The 16,141-nt window shown below is 34.4% G+C and overlaps 1 protein-coding gene across 6 annotated transcripts in view; it reads left to right on the plus strand.

The window, feature by feature from the left end:
• Cog1 (conserved oligomeric Golgi complex subunit 1) overlaps positions 1–16,141 on the plus strand; it is a 580,539-nt gene that overhangs the window by 139,164 nt on the left and 425,234 nt on the right. For all 6 annotated transcript variants that reach the window (XR_016549365.1, XM_090403917.1, XM_090403919.1 and 3 more), the window contains exon 10: positions 2,913–2,949. Coding sequence is in view for 5 of the 6 variants with exons in the window: in XM_090403917.1 (XP_090260043.1) it covers positions 2,913–2,949 (37 nt within the window). In the remaining variant the exon portion in view is untranslated. The remainder of the gene's footprint in view (positions 1–2,912; positions 2,950–16,141) is intronic.

Consider the following 16,141-nt stretch of genomic DNA (forward strand, 5'->3'; position numbering starts at 1 on the left):
GGGTTGCCACGGAATCTCCAAGGTTGGTTGCTGTTCTCAAACTCTTTCATTTTTTCTTTAACCTTTAGCTAGTCTACTTTAACGTTTAGCTAGTTTTACACAGCGTTTAGCTTTCTTACATTTGTCTCTGTATTCTCTAAGAGCACAAGCTGACTTATTTGCCGGAACATTTGATATGCTTTCTTCTTTTCTTTCACTGCCTTTTTAATTCCCTGTGTCCACCATGGGGTTCTGATTTTTCTATCCTTGCAGACAGCCTCACCACATGCCTCTCTGGCTGAATCAATCAGTGTTTTCTTCAGGGGTTGCCACGGAATCTCCAAGGTTGGTTGCTGTTCTCAAACTCTTTCATTTTTTCTTTAACCACGTTTGTGTATTTTTTTACAGTTTATAGTTCACATCTGAGAGCTGCTCAACTTTTATTCGCTTTAAAACTTTCTTACATGTTATTCTTTTCAATATAAAATTCAATTTTATCCTGCTCAAGACTAAATGGTGATCACTTCCAATTTCAAATCCTCTGTACACTCTGGTGTCCTGCACTAGAGAGAAAACATCACTATCAACAATAACATAGTCGATGACACTTTTCTTATTCCTTGCCTCTATTGTGTGAATTTGTGCACATGTTTATGTTGGAGCATTGTGTTAGTAATAACCAGTCCATGACCTGAGCAGAAATCCTACAGGTATTTGCCATTATTATTAGCTTTGCTCTTTTCTCCAAATTTTCCCAAAATATTTTTGTATGTCTGATAATCATTTCCTACTCTGCTATTTAGATCCCCGACAAGGACCAACTTTTCCTTTTTCATTGTGTCAGTTGCTTTTTCCAAGGCCTAAAAAAATTCCTCCACTTCTACCATAGTAGAACCTTCTGTGGGACCATAGGCACAAATATGTCTCATTGTCCAGTTTCCAGTTTCCTCATTCTCATATTTGCCCACATAACTTTACTTAAGACTGCCTGCCATTCAAGAAGGTTATCCTCGTATTTAGTGTTGAATACTATGGCTACTCCTTCTTTTCTTTGATTGTCATTGTCTGAATATAACATTTTGTATTTATTGCTCAGAAAGATGTCATCTGTTTTTGCCTTTTTTGTTTTACTCATTATGTCGATCTGTACTTATCCAATTCCTCAGCTAGCTCCATTTCTTTGCCATGCAGGCTTCTTATGTTGATAGTACTGATCTTGAACTCTGGTGATGTTGAGTTGGGGTGGGTTTTAGGATTTGTTCCAGTAGCTGACTTTTCGCTGTTTGCCCTGGTTCCCTGGTGAAAACAACAGGGGCCTTGTTTAACCGGGCAACGTCCCAGCCAGCATGGAATTTTGTCATGTTACCATCATTTTTTATTTTGGTTTAAGCCATTAAGAATACAATTTGGTTGGCTAAATCCCAAATTACCAGCCCATCCATGTTCATTCAGTATCTAGGTAGATAACAGGGTGCACCACAAGAAGTTGAGGATTGGACATTAGGTCAGAAGCCCTGATCAGTTCTCCGCATTCCTTTAAAGGCTCTGTGTAGGTCTCCTCTCAGCTATATAGCTTTTGCCCTTAAGCACTCCTGTATATCATGGTGATGTCATTACTTCTGATAGTTTTTTTAAGGTGCTTCTCATGCATCTATCCACCTAGATCTTGCACTTCTTCTAGGTCTTTTTTTTTATATTTAATTCTTGATGAATTAACTTCTTGATCGCTGTGCTAATTTTCCTCAGAACTGTTATATTCATAGTCTCCAGTCTCTGATGAGTTGTTTCATTTCTAATCCATCATTCATATCTATCAGTTGCCTAATAGCATCGTAATTGATTAGGATGCTGTCTTTTATGCTGTTATTTTGGAGATTTGGCTAATTTCCTTATTATTCCAAATAAATTTATTCAACTCATCTTGCTTTATTCTGTTATCTATTTTAATGTTTAATTTTTGTCATTTTTGTAAGTTACCGCTTCTATAGGTTTACCATTGAATGAAATTTGGTCTTTTATTGATGAATTCATACCATGTAACTTCAGTAACAAATTCATACTGATATATTGTTACAGTTATTCAATTTAAAGAGTCCTGAAATAGTACAGGTAGTTTCTGGCTTTATGAACTAATTCATTACTAGCACATGCTCCTAAAACAAACTTGTAAATCAGGAATTTATTTCCCATAGACATGACGTTAAAAATGAGGGTTATGGTCTCAACAATGAAATTTGATCATAGTTATGTAGCTATCCATGTAGTTAAAAATTTCTCCATTTGAAGAATAATGCTTCCAACTTCTTTAGTACATAATCATGTAGACTTGCATGGATTATGTGTTTCTAATTTCCTCCATATATTTTTCTTTATCCTTTAAAATTTTACACACTGTTGAAGTGTTTGAGCAAAATTTCACACAAGACAGAAATTAAGTCATTCCAGCTGCATGTTTGTGTATGATCTCATATTTTGTTTCCAGTGTTATTCCTCTTCACTTATTAACATTACTTTCCATGGTGTTACTCTGTTTTTGACTTTGTACGCATTAATAAAGGGGATAAATATGAAATGAGACAACAAAAATGAAAATCAATGCACCCACTCTTTTTAACATCAGCATGGTAACTGCTTTATGTTATGTGAGTTGAGTCAGACACTCTCATCTGCCTGAAGAAACGAATATACTCAAAGTAACTATACTGTGCAGCTTCATGCATAGTTTGAAATGCCATGTTTATGAACATTTAGCATTTATTACAATTAATGTTCATATTTTCTATTTTGTTGATACGTGATACATGAAAAAAAAAAAAAGAATTCGCAAATCCAGAAAAAGTAAGCTTGTAAAGTGGGAACTGTCTGTATATTAGTGATTTCTTTTGTTAAATTTCTGCTGTTTTTTTTATTTTTTTTTATTTTATTTTTTTTAGATGGCAGTGCAGAATATATTTCAACCAGAGAAGTATTGTAAGTTAAAATGATTTAATTATTATATAATTGAATATAAATTATCTCTAAAGTATTATTATCACCACATCTCCTTGGGGTCCAAAGGCTCATCGTAAGAGGTCTCACTGTCGCACACACAGTTCATCATACTGTTCCTTAAGTGCATTCACTGTCTCCATACTAAGCACACTCTCAGCATTGCATTCCAACCATCCATGACTTACCATGCAAAACATCTACTCGACTCACACTTTCTTTACAGCTTCCAGGGATGACCTTTTGTCACCTCCTGCCTCCTGTCCCATTTTAAGAAAAACATCATCCACATTGATCTGGTATTAACTCCTTACCAGCTGATGTCTCAAACATAGCCCCATCCTCCTCTCACTCCACTCATTTTATCCACCAGACTCTGCTAATTTCATTACTTAAATTTGTCCTCATACTTAGTCGTCTTAGTCAAATGGACTCTTTCTGACATTTTTTCATTCTTTGGAAAACAAAGTGACCATATCTGGGTAATAGTCCATATGTAGCTAAATGAATGCCTTATCATGTAGAAGCAAGATTGTTCTAATTGTATACAAGAGAACATCCTTGCTTCTACATGTCAGTGTCTTCTGCATCATTGTCACAATTCACTATGCATTCCTCACAATTTTAGCCCTCAAAAACTTCAAAATTCCTTGCCCACCATCATCCCCAAATCCCTCATCTCTTCACTAATTATATACTCTGCATTTATTGCTTCTGTGGAGTATCTGATGAGTTTCATTCAGATACATCACATTTCTATTTTTTTTTTTATTAGGTGACTAATGCATTGGGTAGTGTTGATAAAAGAAATGGGATTATATTAAACATATTCCCACCCCCCTCTCCTCTTCCATTTACCATAATGTAATAGTTTCTTTAATTCTCTGATGTGGAATTTAATTTAGGATTATAATGCAATGCAATTCAATTCACTTGTTTTTTTCTCCATAAAGAATAAATTATGTATTTCGTTTTGTAAGATGTTAAAATGGATTGTAACTTTAGTTTATGTTATAATACATTTCTAACTTCAGTAACATTACATAATGGCAGTGAAGACAAACATGTGAATTCAAAAATATACTGAGTTCATGTACCTGCACTGCACTTAGCAAATAATGGCAGTTTGAAGTTAACACTTACATTGCACAGAGTAGAAAAGAAACAGTAAGGAGAGGAAGAAACTCATGGTGTAATGTGTAACATTTATCTCAAATGGAAAGTTGCATTTTTTTCTTCTAAACAGTGTTCCTTATGATAGTTGACATTTGTAACCATAGTTGAAGGGAGAAAAAGTTATAGGAATGTATTGTAATACCCATAGATTTATCTGAAGGTAGTTATGTCTTTCATTTGGTGTGCATCCACCAGAAGGTGATCTAGAAGAAGGCCCTGAATATTGTTTTGTTATGGCTAAGTAACATGATTACAGGTGGCCATTTTGACAAAAGAAAGGGTAATAGGAATATATTCAAAGACCAATAGATTTATTTAAAGGCATTCATTTCTTTCAAATGATGTACAACCACCAGATGATAATCTAGAAGAAGGTCTCAGATATAGTTTGTTGTAAGGAATAACAGTGGCTCAAGTTCAGAGAAAGCAAGTTCCAGCACAAGGTATGTCTATTGTTTGTTTATTATAACCCTGCATTTCATTCCTGTCAAAGAATGAAATTAAGACTGTACCTTTTATCTCAACTGGAAAGTTTTTTTTTTTTTTTACTGAACAGTGTAATAATGTGTGTATTACTGAATGCATGTATTGAAGATTGTGTTTAGAGAACTGTAGGGCAAACAGTTTGCTCTGATGTATATTCTCTTCATGTGTAACTTTCTGGAGCAAGATAAATATTCCTGAGGAATATTTATCATGCTATTGTACTCAAGCTTTAGAGGCAGGTTGTGTTCCTTATTTTATAAAGAGTTCTAACTTTGGGCTAGAGTGAGAAGATTCTTTATTTCAACTGATTGTATTAAATTGCAATGGTTGTTAAATCCTAGAGAAGATTATTAAAGGAATTTGTTTCCTATTTACTTACTGTGGCAAAAAGCTATACTTTAATCCTACAGAGAATTGCTAAAGGAATTTCCTTTTAATGTAGTTCTGCTATAAAACTTTATTTTTATTTATTTAGATTTTTTTAATCATCTGTATGGCATTATAGCTATATGTATAAAAAATTATTTATATTTGTGTATATTTATTTATTATTATTATTGTTTTATTTTATTATTTTTTTCACCAGAGGTCAGGCTAGGATAAATGATTAACAGTGCATTTAGATTTATCTTACTTTGTTGTTGTGTCATGTAGCTTGTGTACTGTACATATGTTGTGTTTCCTGATAATGAACTCAATACAGAGGTCGAAACGGCGTGTTATTTTCATAATTTAAAGTAATTACTCCAATACATGTGTTATTATCTCCATGAATTCTTCACTATGAATGCTGACCATCATGTAACCTTAAAAGAAAGAATTGGTAAAGGAATTTGTTTCCTTTGTTTGTTTGTTGTTGGTATTTTTTTAATTTCTGAATTTAAATCTCGAGTGAGTCAGAGAGAGAGAGTGAGTGTATTCTCTTACAATTTTCTTTATGTAAATAATGATGTTTGTATAGTTATTTAATTAAACATTGTTTCTTTTGTATTACAATTTGTCTTGTTTTGTTTTAGAGATAAAGATAAGTGAATGTCATATATGAGTTTTAATGTTTTGGGGAAGACTAATATTGTTTTCATAGTAGATGAACATATTAATAAAGAAACCAGAGATACTTAGATGATACTTGTGATATGAATACCTAACCTGGAAATAACCTATGTGGTTTTTAATAGGTTTGGGGAAATTAAACACAAATCAGTGAAACATAAAATCAATTACTGATCATAACTTTTTTTTAAAATCTCCACTTCGCAACATTGAACTGATAACCCCACTCATTTGCTAATTCAGCTAGTCTATTCAAGTTGTCTTGCAAAGTTACATTTACTCTACTCCTCATAGTTCTTCCCAACTTTGCATCATCATCTACAGATTACTGCATATCACTATTCAAAAACCATCCCCAAAACAGATTCTTGAAGCACACTAGTGACCTCCTTTTTTTTAGGGATATTACCCCTCTCCCCATACATAATTTGCTGATACCTTTCAGACAAGCAGTCTCAAATCCAGCATGCTGTTGTGTCCTGAATAAGCATTAAAAAGGTTTATATTAAAATATTCAGGTCACATCATTAATTCTACTCAGGCAGAGAACATGGAACGTTGGCAATAGAAAAAATAAATTGTTTGTGAACACAAGTCAAGATAAAGTTTAAGGAATTGTATAAAATTGTATAAAGTGTTTAAATATAATCTGTATTAAGTGTGGGCCTGATAATAGAAATCCATGTAAGCTGGCAAAAATCCATTTGGAAAACCAGCCTCTTGCACTGAAATAGTAAAGCCTGTGAGTCAGGGTTCAAAGGTCACTTTTACTGTCCTGCATTATGAAAGTATTGGAAAGGGAAACCTAAGCGTCTTCCAGGAATAGAAGGCAGACAGATGTGTGAAAAATTAATAGAGGGAGCTAATGAGATTGACGTGGACACACGTGACCGAGTTGGCACGTGTCACAAATATCGAGATTTAACGAGAGGAGAAAATGAAACAAAAAGGCCTTGCATGAAGATTCGGAATCTTTTTTTTTCCTGGATTCCTGATCTCTCAGAGTGGTCCTGCTCGTCATAGGAGGGAAGTCCCTGACCAGTCGCGGAAGGCACTTAGTTCGTCCGTCGTAGCGTTCGTATTGGGCCCAGCTATGTCCATGTTCTAGGATAGCTGTGATGTTGTCGTACAACAGAGGGACTAAATTGAGCTGTCCATTCAAGGTGACGTTACCGTGCCACCTCCCATGTTTCCCTCGGAGATTCTACTCGCACAGATCTACGGAAGATATCCTCCAAAGCGATTACATTTGAAGGCCTTGATGATTAGACAATGCGGGAACAAGTTTTAAGAGTTCAAGGACAGAAATGGTAATGTAGATTTTTGAAATACTAATTCCAGTTGTAAGAAGAGAGTGAATTTCCTGTGTGAACGTTTAAATTGGACTGAACTTAAAGAACTGTAAGAGTAGCCTACAACTAGATACGTGTCCGAGACAGTGTTAAGAATTGTTTGCCCAAGAGGCCGAATAGATACAAGATCATGTTAAACTAAAAGTGTAATTGTGATGTGTTCACTGATAGGCACGTGTATCCGAATGGCTTAATGATAATCTATGAATTGTATTTAAGATTATTAAGATTTAGTATGTGTGATAAGTACAAGTTAATTAGAGCTTTTGATCTGAGTTGAGTGCAACCATATTATCCTGTTTTGAAATGTATTACAGTGTATCACCTTAAAGCTAATTAAATTGTTTCATTCATGTACTTGCCTGATCTGCCTATATTATATGAATTCAAAACTACCGCTCATAAAAATAACAACGAACCAAGCGGGATAAACCCATGAATACTAATGCAATAAGTAAGCCGCGACTGTAAGAAAGAAAAGGACAAGCGAGGGGGAGATAAATTTATGCTTGATCAAATAATCATTAACTCTCTAAAGGAGTCGCCCTGAACAAGAATCTTTTCTACCTAGGTATTAGCTGGCGCAGCATAAATATAAATGTGTTAATACTTATAGGGTGAACTTCTTCAGATTGTTTGTTTAGGACATAGAGAGGCCAATAGGATTGCAAAGCACTGAAGGAGAGAATATTTGATTGTAGAGTTTAAATTATAAGGGATAAATGTGTATAATTAAGGTACAGTGTTAGACGAGTTTTGAATTTGAGAAAGATAGGATGTAAATAACTAATTAAGTAAAGAAAAAGCAAACAAGATAAGAAAAAGTCTCAACATAAATGGTGTAGCTGGTAGGATAAAGGAAAGATATAAAACAATAGAAGTTAATCTAAACGATTAGAGTACAAATATATTATAACAAATAAGTAGAGAGATAAATATTATAAGAAAACGTCGCAACAATGCTAATCTATTAGCTGATCCCATCTGAACCAGTTTAATTATAAGCTTATGTGGCAATTTATCAAAGGTCTTTGGAGAGTCTAATCTAAATATACCACTGTGTATGCATCTCCTTTGTCCAATGCATTTGTCACCTTATAATAATAAGTAATAGATTGCTAAAACATGATCTTTCCTTAGCAAACCCATGCTCTCCATCAAAGAAAATGCTGAACTAACCTTACTGTCACTTTAACTACAACTCTAGAAACACCAGTTTACCTATAATTCAAAGCCTTAGTCTTATTACCTCCATTACGAAGGGGAACAGTTCTGCCTTCTTTTTGCTCCTTTGGAACTTGGACCAATCTAAGACTTGTTAAAAAGTTACATCAGTGCTGTTGCTTACTTTCTGGAACATTTTCCCAAAATATGGAGTGATATATCATCAAGTCTTACATCCTAATTCCCATCAAGTTTACTCAGTTCCTCATATACCCATCGTTCGCTCACCATCAGTGCCTCCTTTCTCTTCCCAGTTCACTCAAGTTCTGGATGTCACTTGCATGAAGATGAAATATCTTTATGAATTGCTAATTTATTATGGAAGAATGTTACTGGGTGGTGAAAATGGTAGAATGATGGTGATGGAGGAAATAGTTGAGATATTTCTCAGCTATTAACTACCATGATTATCATTCTACCATTTTCACCACCAAGTAACATTCTTCTATAATCATTCTTTCTTCTACTGACCACATGTTGAAAGAATTCTCTGAGGTTCTTTTTGGTGCCATTAACTAAATGCTAATTGTAGTACAATTAGCCAAAAGTCCCAGAGACAGCTGTAGGAACCAATTTGACTATATAATGATTAAAAAAAAGATTCCGGAATAACATCTTACAATCCAAAACATACCCAGGAGTTGATATTGGATCAGACCACAACCCTGTGGTCATTAAGCAGCAATAAAATTAAAGAAAACAACGAAACCTATAAACATAGAAAAATATGATCTTGGCTCCCTTAAAAATCAAGAAATACAAGATAAATTTTTAAAGGAACTGGTACAGTCCACTGCTCTTAATGTTCCTGATTTCACCAAGTATCCTTACCCTAAAGATGAGATTGAGGATAGATGTCAGAAATTTAAAGAGGGCATAAAAAAGGCAGTAAAACAAGAACTTGAAGCAATGAAAATTGATATTGCTGGTATCAATGAAGTCAAATGGACTAATAGTGGAAAAATAAACAGAAAGCCATTCAATTATATACTCATGTGGAGACAGTCATAAGAATGGAGTAGCATTTGTACTAAAAAATAAGATTGCACTATCCTTACTTGGATTTTGGCCCATAAGTGACAGGATAATTCCATTAAAAATTACAGCTCAATCTTTTAATATTTTTATTGTCCAAATATATGCACCTACTTCTGATTACTCAGATGAAGATGTAGAATGTTTCTATGAAGGCATTGAAAATGCACTTAACAACCCTAAATCAGATGACAACTATCGTTATGGGAGATCTAAATGCTAAAGTAGGCTCAGAAAAGATCTCTTCCTACATGGAAAACCAGGACCTGGGACATAGAAATCTAAGATTAATACAGTTCTGTGAAGAAAACAATCTGGTAATAGCAAATACTTTATTTAGTCACTCTCCTAGAACACTTTACACATGGAAAAGTCATTATGAAACTGAGACCAGGAAAAGCTCCAGGAATGGATGGAATTATGGCAGAATATCTAAAGGCTTTAGATGATAAGGCTATAAGATCACTGACTGGCATATGTAAAAAATATACGAAACTGGACACCTGCCAAAAGATTTCAAGCACTCAATGTTCCTGCTAATACCTAGAAAATCGAAGACAATCAAATGTGAAGAATACAGAACACTCAGTCTGATCAGTCAGATAGCAAAAGTTATGTTATATATCATCCTAGAAAGAAATAAATATAAAATCAAAATGGAAATTAATGAAACATAATCTTGTTTCCAGGAAAATAAAGGAACTAGAGAGGGACTCTTCAACATTAGAACTATTATAGAAAGATATCTGGAGAAGCAGAAAGAAGTCTACTTATGTTTTATTGACCACACAAAGGCCTTTGACAATATACAACATGAACAACTAATCAAATGCATCAGAAATTTAGGAGTAGATGGTAAAGATACCAGATTACTGATAAATCTATATTGGGAGCAAACTGCCTCGATAAAAATATCAGAAGAAATCTCGGAGGAATTCCCAGTAAAGAAGGGTGTCAGACAAGGCTGTGTTCTTTCTCCTATATTGTTTAACCTCTATACTGAAAATATCTTCCAGCAATTAGAAGAATTTAAAGGAGTCAGTATAGGAGGCAGGAATATAAACAACTTAAGATATGCAGATGATACAGTACTGTTAGCTGAAAATAAAAAAGATCTTCAAAACCTACTAGAAGAGATGCTGAAGCTAAGTGAAAAATATGGACTTAATTTTAACTTCAAAAATACTAAAACCATGCTGCTAACAAGAGAAAATGGGAAAATACCTGATATAAATATTAGGATCAGAGAAAATATTTTAGATCAAGTAGAGAGTTATATATATTTGGGTCAACTAATTACAGAGAATGGAAAGTGTGATAAGGAAATATTAAGAAGAATAGAAATTGCTAGATCAACCTTCATTAGCATGAAAAACATTCTGACCTCAAGGGAAATTCATACAAAAACAAGAATTAGGCTGTCCAAATGCTACATGTGGTCAACACTGCTATATGGAGCAGAAATCTGGACAGTTTCAAAATATTATGAAAATAAACTAAAAGCCTTTGAGATGTGGATCCTCAGAAGAATTCTTAGAGTCCCATGGACTGCCAAAAAAACTAATTTTGAAATATTAGAGATGATTGGAGAAGACAGGAATCTGTTGAAAACCATTAAGAAAAGGAAAACCACCTACTTTGGTCACATACTAAGGCATGAATCCCTAAAAAAATACACTTCTAGAAGGAATGATACAAGGAAAAAGAAGAAGAGGAAGACAAAGAACAGATTGGATGGGAAATATTAAGGACTGGAACTTTTTGTCCTATGAAGAATGCAAAAGAGAAGCACAAAACTGTACATGGTGGAAGCTCATGGTAGTCAACCTCCTGGAAGATGACATCTGACAAGACAATTGTACTACACTTTTGCTACCCTTGCAAAGTACCTTTCTCACCTGCTCTTTGTTCCTGAGCAGGACCCAAGCAGCATTGATCTCCTTCCCAAACAATTCTTCATTCTGTGATATAGCTGCAAGTTATCTTCATTGTTTGACATAATTGCCAGCTTTAATTAGTTCCTGATATAACCCTTTTTCACAGAAACCTTCATGTGGTTGACCACTATTCAAGTGATCACTTCATGGTTACATTTAGACTGCAGGAAGAGTTGACATCTCATTTTATAATATCTTCTGATGAGGTGATCAACCCCAAAATCCTTGATCCACATGCCCTCTGTTAACTGCCTAAGGTAGCTGTCTCACAAAAACTCCAGAAATTCATCAACCTCTTTGCCTGTAGATGCTATCTTTTCATTCCAGTGTATTATCATAATTAAATCACAGATAATGATCACCCTTTTCTTATTTGCCTGGCTAATTTCACTGTACATTTCCTTTTTATTGTATCTTTTTATATTAGTTCCAAAGGTGCATTATGCTAAATGATTTGGCTATCAAAAGTCTAATTCTTACTAGGTAGGATAGATAATCTTCTCATAGTCTATATCTGACACTGCACATGTGTTTTCTAACTGGTTTGTTTGGCAGAAGGAAAAAAAGTCTAAATTTAATTTTCCAGGTGTTAAAAACCTGCCATCCCTGTATAAGACCAGCTAGGTCACCTTCATTTGAAAAGCTTTTGATGTTTCTAGTTCTAGACATTATTCATACTTAGAATTTTCTTACATCAGTGATTTATCTCCCAAGTCTTCTATGGAGTTGTTCTCAGAAGAGCTTATTTATTTCAGTCTAAGCTGAAATTTATTGTATGATCGTCCTCTCCTAAATTTAGTATTTTCTATGGTAAAATTACTTGTTTGCTGTAAAAAAAATCATAAATTTTAATGTGGCATGACATTAATGCATTCTTCTTCTTCTTGTGTGTAGTATATTTGAGTTAATTTTAAACAATTTCTTCAACAATAATGCTAGTTCCTTATAATGAGCATAATGCATATGTAAGAAAGCAGTTCTTGGTGGAAGTGACACCAATATAATTGTTAGCCTTTGTAGTTCTTCCTATTAGTATTCGTTTTTTATTTTCTGATTCTTTCTGTTACCGAGTCTGCTTTGCTTTCCTGTTTTCCAGATAACCATTATTACTATTCTATACTCTGCCATTGTGTTTGTTTTGAGATGTGACTAATATAGACAACTAGAAAGATGAACTTGTTGGTTTGCTGCTTCAGCAAGATGGATAATCTTTGGATGGCTTGGCCAGGATCACTGATTTAGCTAGCTTGCTTGCACAGGTGAACGCCACAGTAAGTTTACTCCATGATTTAGGGACGTGATGAAGGCTTGTTCTCATTGGCACTGGTATGTTGTATGAAACTACAAACTCCTCTGTTCTTCTTCTTCTTCTTGATTTTCCTCAGAAACTCTAACAGTCTCAGCCATATCAAGAACCTATGAATTTAACAAAAACCATCTGAATCAGAGAATTTGCCATCCTTCCTAACTATTCATTCTACAAGCGAATGGCCATTTGGTTAATTGTCATTATCCAGAAGAGTTGGAGTGTAAAAATCTTTTTTAAAAAATGCTGTTCAGAACTACTCCATACGTTATCATTTGGGTGAAGATATAAGGCTAAGGTAACTTTATAAAACCGACTTTTTCTAAAAAAAAAAGTACTAGCGGAGTGGCATCTCTTTGATGTTCTAGACAACATATGACATGAGTTGAAAGATCAAGAATTGACAGCTGTAAAGTAGATCTTGTATGGGATTATAACTTTGTACCAACATGGAATATTGTCCTTATCTGTGGCACACCTAATCCCCCTCCACTATCAGTAAAAAATAAATAATAATAATAATAATAAACACCTGCTGATTTCATATTCCTCTCAGGTTCTACATCCCAATTTGTTTATTGCTTTAAAGCAAAGAAATAATGGATTTCTCAGGTTGCTTGTTGTGGTTCTGCCATCTCCCGCTCACTCCCTGACATGCCAGCAGTGGAAGGGATATAAAGGAGGTTCAAAAGATGAAAATATTAGAACATCTCTCTCTCTCTCTCTCTCTTATTAAATGATGATGAAACTAATACCACAGAATATGTGGCAATATGCTGGCCTGGTTGGCCGAGTGGTTAGCATATCCGCTCTCCAGCCAAAAGGCTGCGGGTTCGAATCCTGCTGTTGGCATGGATGTTTGTGATTGTCTGTGAAAGTGCTGGTGGTGGTGGTGGCAGTGTAGTTGCGGTTAGTTTTAGTTGGTGGATTGAGTGGTGGAGACAGAGAGTTGTAGAGTGGATGCTCTCCCTTGATGAGTCTTTGGACTCCGTGCAGGTGTCACGTAATAATAATATCAATTGAAAGTTCTCATACACTGAGAAGATCATAATCAAAGACACGTCCAAATGGACTCAAATGTGATCCTTATTTTCTTCTAGTCCATTATTATTATCTCATTTGCTTTAGAGCATATACAAATGCCCAACCAAATAATTTTACCAAAAAAAGTTCCTGAAAATTGAGCAAATACCAACAAGAGCACATCGTTAAAGAAAGTATTCCCTTTATACCAACTCCTCTCAAAAACCATTTGTACATCTGTGTTTCTGCAGAATAATTCAAAGTTAGATTTGGCAGTATCCACCTCAAAGAGAAATTGGGATGGATAAAGGCATTCACCTCTGATTACTTTTATCAGGAGTTTGTACTAGCAAGAAACATTTAAAACTTGATGAGGATTCTACCTTCCTCATAAGGATAGGCAGGGGTACATTTGCTGTTGGAGTTGCCCATTAACAGCAGAGGCTACTGCCATTAACCTTTATTAGGGTTCTCTATTACAATATGCTCAGCAATCTTACTGTCTGTTAGCAACACTAACTGGATAGACCTCGGTAATAATCTTATTTAATTGCTTTTTTTCATAAAGCTGTATGGAATTCATTGACTGAGGCTGTATCAATGACAACAGTTTGTTGCTAAATAAAGAATTCTGTTTTCCACGTGAATATCATTCCGTGCTTTTTAGTAGAAAAAAAAAATTGCTCTCCTTTTTATCCTGCTCTTTTGTGAAAGATGGAGAAAAATAATATGGAAGCAGTAATTTCCATGTGATATTCAGAAAAAAACATTCAGTTTTTTTTTTTTTTTTTTATGAAAGCACTGCAATCCATCTCAAATATCACTCTGCAAGATTGCCATCATTGACTGGAACTGCCTTATACATCTAACAGAATTTAATCCTAATATAGTCAGTCAAAACATAATAATAGAAAACAAAAAAATCTCTGAAAATTATAGAACATTATCAAATGAGGATTACATGAAAAAAAAAAAGATTCCAGAACTGAAAAATAAGCAAGGAATCTGTACATCAGTAAAATTTTTTCTGTACATCAAAAAAAAAATAATGGAAATATGTAGTGATTTTTTTTTAATAGAACTCTATATACAGGCAGGAAATGGATAGATCCTATAGGTAGAATTTTGGAAAGTCTTCTAGGCAACAAAGAGTAATAAAAGTCTTGGAGAAGACAGTTTGTTAGCAGAACACACAAAATTAGGAAGTTCATGGTTTCATAAAGTCATATTTAGATATGTTTAATGGTATTTTAACAACAGAAAAAATTCACTTCAGTGGCATAAATCACTGATTATCTTATATAAAAAAGGACAGCAGAAATTATATCAATAATTACAGGCCAGTCAATCTTTTATCACAGTTGTACAAAATACCCATTATATTCACTATAAATAAATCACAAGATTATATTAGGGGACACTTCATGTAAGGCACATGATTTTGATGGAGGAAACATTCCAGTGATGGTACTAGTCTGTTTTCCTCTCTTTTCTTCTTCAAACTGTCATCAGGATCCTACACTGCGCTACTTTGTTTACCATGTATGAACTGTAGACATCCAGAAGAGGGGAGAGGAATAGGATGTTGACAGTGTGATTATGTGTATTTCTTGAATAATTATTCAAGTAAAATGTATGTTGCTTTAATTATTTGTAATTATTTTAATGTAATGTGTATGTGTTGTACAATATTGAAAATATGACAGTTGCCAAGAAAGAATCTAAATTAAATTAGTGTTGCATTGTGATTGATGCTAGCTGTCATTTCTGATACCCTAGCAGAGCAGTTATGAAACTGAAACTGAAAACTGAAACTTCCTTAGTGCACTAAGGAATTTTAGACACTTCTCACAAGAAAGTACTGAATCATAATGTGAATGACATACTTTAGTTGAAGTTATCAACTCGTAGACAAAGGTAAATATTGACAGTGATGTTAGCAAGCATAGAATGAAGAACCTAGATGTAATTGATGCAATTCGTGTGACATCATGCAATTCTTCATGGTTAGCTATGGAGAAGGTTAACAGAGAGAGAGAGCAGAACGTGTATAGAGAGAAAGAGATGTGTAGAAGAAAATTCAAAGTTATAGAATAATATGGATCCAGAATTTCCATAAATTTAAGGAATAAAATGAAAATTTTATTAAGTGCATGGATGTACATATGGGCTGTTAATGGCAGTTGATATATTCTGCTATTTTTCAAGATATTATTGATATTATTGATTGGAACAGAAGGAAAATTAATCTGGTCTCAATTGTGTTATGCAAAAACCTTAATCTTCATATTGCATGGGCGTAGTAGTTTCTGTTTTATAAATATTCTCTCATCTACTACTGAAAGGCAGGACTTTTGTTTCTTCAGTGGAATTCTCGTTGAAAGTGTAATGTATGTCTAATCAATCAGCTTTAAACTAATTGCCGGCCTGGTTGGCCGAGTGGCTAGCATATCCGCTCTCCAGCCAAAAGGCTGCAGGTTCGAATCCCGCCATGGGCATGGATGTTTGTGATTGTCTGTGAAAATACTAGTGGTGGAGGTCGGCTGTAGATGGCGTTGGTGTAGATGATGAATGTAGTTGGT

This window comes from Typopeltis vanoorti, chromosome 14 (genome assembly GCF_054136105.1).
Source record: "Typopeltis vanoorti isolate ZY-2024b chromosome 14, IOZ_Tvanoo_1.0, whole genome shotgun sequence".
In the NCBI taxonomy this organism is placed as follows: Eukaryota; Metazoa; Arthropoda; class Arachnida; order Uropygi; family Thelyphonidae; genus Typopeltis; species Typopeltis vanoorti.